At 47.4% G+C, this 6,000-nt stretch overlaps 1 protein-coding gene across 6 annotated transcripts in view; it reads left to right on the forward strand.

Moving 5' to 3' along the window:
• Positions 1–5,012, forward strand: part of MORC2 (MORC family CW-type zinc finger 2) — a 37,799-nt gene extending 32,787 nt beyond the window's left edge. The window contains exons 25-27 of one of the 6 annotated variants that reach the window (XM_016198563.2): positions 3,276–3,464; positions 4,212–4,274; positions 4,740–5,012. In XM_016198563.2, the coding sequence (XP_016054049.1) occupies positions 3,276–3,464; positions 4,212–4,274; positions 4,740–4,808 (321 nt within the window). In that variant the 3' untranslated portion in view covers positions 4,809–5,012. Of the gene's footprint in view, positions 1–3,275; positions 3,820–4,211; positions 4,275–4,739 lie in introns of those variants that run through there. The other 5 variants (XM_016198564.2, XM_016198565.2, XM_016198566.2 and 2 more) reach the window with 5 other exon arrangements.
• Positions 5,013–6,000: the final 988 nt, after the last annotated feature.

Here is a 6,000-nt window from a genome sequence, read left to right on the forward strand (position 1 = left end):
AACAAACTTTTTCTGTAGAGGGCCAGTTAGCAAATATTTTCACTGTTGTAGGCTACACAGTCTCTGGCAACTACTCAACTTCATTATTACAGTCTTAAAGCCACCATAAATAATAACGTAAAGGAAAGGATGTGGCTGTGTTCCAATAAAGCATTATTTACAAAAACAGGCAACAAGCTGATTTAGCCCATGAGCCATAGTCTGCTGCCCCTGCCCCTAAGAGGGTAACTCTGGTAGCAGCATGTTTGGGTAGGTTGGGTGGATAGGAGATGCAGGGGCAAGGGGACTGTCCAATTGTAAAAGAGGTGAGGGAATGGGAATGGAAGCCAGAGAGGTGGGAGTGGACCAGCAGGTGAAAGGGCCATGTCAGAGGTCGTTGACAGACTGGTCATTGACTATAGGCAAGTGACGGAGGAGGCAGAGGCCACATGCTTCCTTGTGTCTCAAGTCTGAGGGAATTGGAGGTTTATGACAAAGCTGTTAACTGGGAGAGAAAGTAGGGCTTTCATCAGAGAAAGATGATTGAGATTTAATTGTGTTGGGCTGAAAGTATTGGCACTCAATTTCTGGTGATGCCCAGTGGGCAGGTGGAGATTAGGGACTAGCATTTGGGGGTGGGAAGGGCAGGGCTGGAGATGGGGATCTGGGAGTCATCCATATCAAGTGGGATGTTCTCATGGTAGGAATAGCTAAGTTTTCTAGGGTGTTTTTTCTAGAGAAGAGAACTGGAATTGAAACTGCAAGATTAGTATATTCAAGATTGTCGGACCCTCATGTAGCAGTTATGTTCTTGATAAGCTTTTCCAGGGAGAAAAATAAGGGGTTTTATCTCCATTCTACTTTTTTTTTTTTTTATAATATATCTTTATTGATTTCAGAGAGGAAAGGAGAGGGAGAGAGAGAGACAGAAACATCAATGATGAGAGAGTCATTGATCGGCTGCCTCCTGCACACCCCCGACTGGGGATTGTGCCCACAACCGGGGCATGTGCCCTGACCGGGAATTGAACCCCGATCGCCTGGATCCTAGGTCGATGCTCAACCGCTGAGCCATGCCACGCCTGGCTTTTTAAAAAAGGAAATGAGGCTAGGAGTTGACACTAAACCTCTGAGAGAAGAAGAGTCTATTGTGATAGAGCCTGGATTTGAACCCAGGCACTCCTTAAGACAAGGGTCTTACTCTTCTCATGGTGCCATCTTGCTTCCCTGTGAGATGAGAGGGGATGGTGCACACTGAGGAAGCTAGAAGATGGTAACACTTATGAAAGCCTCAGGGAAAGCTCTATGCCTTAACTCTTGCCCCGCGGATCCCTGGAACAGACAGCTGATAGGCCGGCTGTGTTGGCCTGGCATCTTCTTGTCAGATTTGTTGCTTTAGCTTAAAACTGTTGCCAGACTCAGAGCAATGCCTGGGTGTCATGGGATCTCTGCAGTGGGCTCAACTGATCAAACCGAAACGTGGTCAGCAGGAGTGTCTGAGCCTAAAATAGTCTATAGCTTATTCTTGTAAAAGGAGGTATATCACCAATGCATCAACTTTATGTCATCCTTATTGATGCCTAAAATAACTCAAACTTTAATTGTTTTAACATCAGGGACACAACAGAGTCTAGTGTTCATTTTATGTCCTTGTCAGTCTGAATGATCGTTTTTGTCGCCATGCCCACAGGGGTTCTGCAAATATTAGATTCAAATATATATATACATACAGTAATGTAACAACTGCTTGTGAACTTATAATTACTTTAAAGTAAAAATTGTAAAAAAAACTAATACGAATCCCAATTAGACTGAAGACATTGTATACTGAATTTTAATACTTCAGAGCATTTGAACATTTATTTTGTGCTGCCAACATAATTATTTTTTTGTGTAGAATTTGAAGTTTCTTTTGCCTTCTTGGTTGAATAAGATAATATTTTAGATTGTAAGGTGAATGACACAGTTAAATACTTGCCAGTAACACTTTTTTTTTTTCATCCTCACCCGAAGATATTTTTTTCCATTACTTTTCAGAGAGAATGGAAGGGTGGAGAGAAAAGGAAACATCAGTGTGAGAGAGACACATCAATTGGTTGCCTCCTGCATGCACCAGCTGGGGCTGGGGACCAAGCCTGCAACTGAGGTACATGCCCTTGACCTGAATTGAACCTGAGACCCTTCAGTCCAAGGGCCGACACTCTAACCACTGAGCCAAACAGGCTAGGGCAGCCAGTAACACTTTTTAAAACAGCAGTCAGGCCCTGGCCAATGTGGCTCAGTTGGTTGGAGCATCGTCCCATGCACCTAAGGTTTGGCAGCAGGTTTGATTCCTGGTCAGGGCACATGCCCAGGTTGCGGGTTCAATCCCCAGTTGGGGTGCATGTGGGAGGCCACTGACTGATGTTTCTCTCTTACATAGATGTTTCTCTTCCTCCCTCCCTCTCCTTTCCTCTCTCTCTAAAAACCCATCCTCTGGTGAGGATTAAAAAACAAGCAAACAAAAAACAGCAGTCAGGAGCCACCCAGTGATACTCGGTAGTTTATACATCTTCATAGAAAGAAATGCTAGAGTTGGTAACACTGTATTGGTTAGGCAGGACCTGTGGGTTGTGACTTTGTGTTCATTAAAATGGTCTTATCTTTCTCATTGGTGATTTGAGTAAATCATGATGTTATAAGTATGAACTTAGAAAAGAAATAAAACCTAAAGAGATACTACCTAGATAATTTTTTTATACAAGCACTTTGCTACCTTTTAAAAGTTTGAAAAACTTTATGTCTACTGAAACTACTAGTTAACATTACTACCCCACCCTTTGGAAGTTTCAGAGACTCAGAGGGGACAGTAAAAACTCTGATGCTGCATAAATACACTACACAAATCTGGAGTTGTGTGCTGTTGGTAGTCGCTTTTTAAAAATTAGTAGAAGAGAATTTTTGTCCCGACATTTTGGGGTATAACTTGCTGAAAGGGCTTTTGTGAAGTTAGAAAGGTATGATTGAGCTGAGACAATGACTGTTGCCCTTTTTGCTACCTAGAATTGTTTACTCATGGCTTCTGTCGGTGAGAGCCCATTGCTAGTACTTCATACGTGTGATTCCGCCCTTGTCCTCACGGCGGCCTCAGGAGATGGGTGCCAGGGTCTTTCTGTTCCGGAGCTACCAAGACTGCTTGCCCCTTCAGATTCATAATCCTTGTGCTGGGGAGTTGGGGAAACCAGTGCTCATTTACAAGGGCCCTGGGGACCCCTGTGAGCTCATGCACCCCCCCCCCCCGGCTTCCCTCCTGACAGAAAGAGTACTTTAGGCAGTATGAAGTGGGACTCCAGAATCTGTGCCATTCCTACCAGAGTCGTGCCGACTCACGGGCCAAGGCCTCCGAGGAGAGCCTTCGCACCTCTGAGAGAAAGCTCCGTGAGACAGAGGAGAAGCTGCAGAAGCTGAGGACCAACATCGTGGCACTCCTACAAAAGGTGCAGGAGGTGAGCCAGGCAGCCCTCTCATTGCAGCTGGACACCTGGTCTCTAAGGGAGGGGGGCTTGGGCACCTCTTGCTGCCTTCTCCCCACTCACAGGAATCTGTGGTTCCAGCCCTGGCTGCATAGCATCCTGACCAAGAGGGCTGGAGGTGGTGCGGCTGCCTGGGCCTCATCCCAGCCAGACCCATGGTATCAGACTTATGCCCTTGTTTAGACGTTTTTATGTACAACCTGGTTTGAGAATCCTCTAAGCCATAAAATAGAAGTTCTCACTTTTCCAGATGATGCCCAGATGGGATTGGGTGGCCCAAAAGTGGGGAATGCCCTATAAGGTCTTTCATCCAGGCAGTAAACACTGAGGACCTGCTCTGTGCCTGTCTGTGGATACTGGGTGAACCAGATGGGTGATATAAGGTCCCTGCTCTCACAGCTTGTCACTCCAGTGGAGGAGATAGAATTACTGATGGTGGGAAGTGCCATGAAGTGAATAGAATGAGAGACTGGAAAAGGGGAGGCCACTTTACTAGGATGTTCAGGGTGCTCTGTCTGAGAAGGTATTTGAGCTGGGAGTGGAATCAGTCATGCAAGAGTGAGTGTGAGTGCTTCGGGCAGAAGAAGAGCAGAACCCTAGACCTAAGGTAGGGAGTTGTGGGCCGTAGGAGAAGTGGTGGGACCTGTATAAGGTGGGAAGTCACTGGAGGTGTATGGCATCCAATTTACAATCTAAGACACTTACTCTGGTTGGTTGTAGGAGGGCCTGGAATGGCTAGAGGTTAGAACCCGGGACTCCAGTGAGGTTCCCACAGTTGTCTGGGTGAGAGATTCTGGTGGCCTTAACCTTGGATAATGACAGTGAGGAGGGAGGGAAGTGGGCAGATCTATAATAACTAAGGGAAAGGGAGGAAATAAGGGTGATTCTTGTGGTTTGTCTTGAGCCCATGGGCGGAGGGAAGGTGGTGGCCTGTACTGAGATGGGAACAACTTGGGATTGGGGGGGGGGGTCTAGTGTTGTTTTGGATGTATTGAGTCTGAGAAGCCTGCAACACATCTAAGGCAACCTGGAACTTGGGGTAGAGTTGGGGCAAAGGCAAAAAATCTGGGCGTCATCTGTGCACAGAGGAATGGGGTGGGGGCATGATCAAGAGGGGACAGGGCTAACAGGGGAGGGGTGGAGGGAAAGGAGGGGACTCCTCAGGCCCCACAGGCTGCAAGAAGGATGGGGAGGAAGGCCCCCCACTACCTTATGGCCCCCAGCTGACCCTGCCCTGCTCTATTTCAGGACATTGACATCAATACAGATGATGAGCTGGATGCCTACATCGAGGACCTGATCACCAAGGGGGACTAAGGGGCTCGGAGCCAGAGATCAGCTCCCCTGCTCCTTTCTCAAGGCAGAGTTCCCGGGTGGGGGGCGGGCTATTTCATTAATGGGTTGGTGGACTTACGTTGGTTTGACTCACATGGGACATTTGTGCTTTTGGAGGGAAAAATACTCTGATTCTTTGAATCTTCCTCCCTAAGTTTATAAATATTTATTTTTTAAAAGAAACAAGATGCTGTGCCTGCTGTGAGACTATACTTTTTTTTGGTCACTCTGGGGCAAAGGACAGAACCAGAATGTCAAGCTTGGGCCACTTCTTTCAGCTCCTGGCTCCTCAAGATGTGGCAAGTCCAGCACCATCTAGAAGTTGGAGAGGTTCTAGGGGCAGCGCTGGTTTCTCTCCTAGAAGTGGAACAGTGTTGGGATTTGAGGAATAGGGGAGGGAGAGAGCCCCCCAGAGTAATGCTCCCCTAGGGATTCTGATCCAGGGGACCCCTAAGGGGGCCGTGGGTTAGGACGACACTTGGCACTGAGCAGCTGTCTCAGGTCAGGGATGTGTTGGCCTGAGCAGCTGCCACCTTGGCTGTGGCTTTGTCTAAACAGCTTAGGGAAGAAAGATCCTCTCATTCAGCCTCACCATCCACCACCCAAGTTCTCACTGCTGCAGTGGTTTCCTCAGTTAACTGTTGACAATAAGGTTTCCAGTCTCAATATCTTGAGGTTGAAGAGAAGATAGATCTGATTGGTCATACCGCTGACCTGGGTAGCACACCAAATGTTTGAATTTCAAAGGATTTCCTTTAGGAAAGGCCTTGTGCATGAAAGAGCCCCTGGTACTGATGTGGTGGTGGCTTCCATCTACGGTGAGGCAGGGTCTAGAGGGCCTATCACTGCTTTTTCTTTTACTGCTTCCCCTCTGCCTGGCCCCACCATGCCCAGTCAAGGTCCCTGCTCTGGGGCAGACAGAAGCAAGTCTCTGAGCCTTACTTGCCCACAGGCGTGGGAGGTGGGCCCTAGGTTCTCCAGAGGCTTACTATACCTTCCCTCCTGTCTACTCAGAGCCTCATACAGCTATATCCCTCAACCAACTTCTCAGGGTCAAATACAAAGACAAGAGTTGCTGAGTTTTCTCTTTAATAACTATTGGAAAAGTTGTGGTTTCATTTCCCAACTCTTTTCTCACCTCTCTTTTATTTGGAGACAGGGTTTTCTGAAGGCC

This window comes from Miniopterus natalensis, chromosome 20 (assembly GCF_054644295.1).
Source record: "Miniopterus natalensis isolate mMinNat1 chromosome 20, mMinNat1.hap1, whole genome shotgun sequence".
NCBI classification, from domain to species: Eukaryota; Metazoa; Chordata; class Mammalia; order Chiroptera; family Miniopteridae; genus Miniopterus; species Miniopterus natalensis.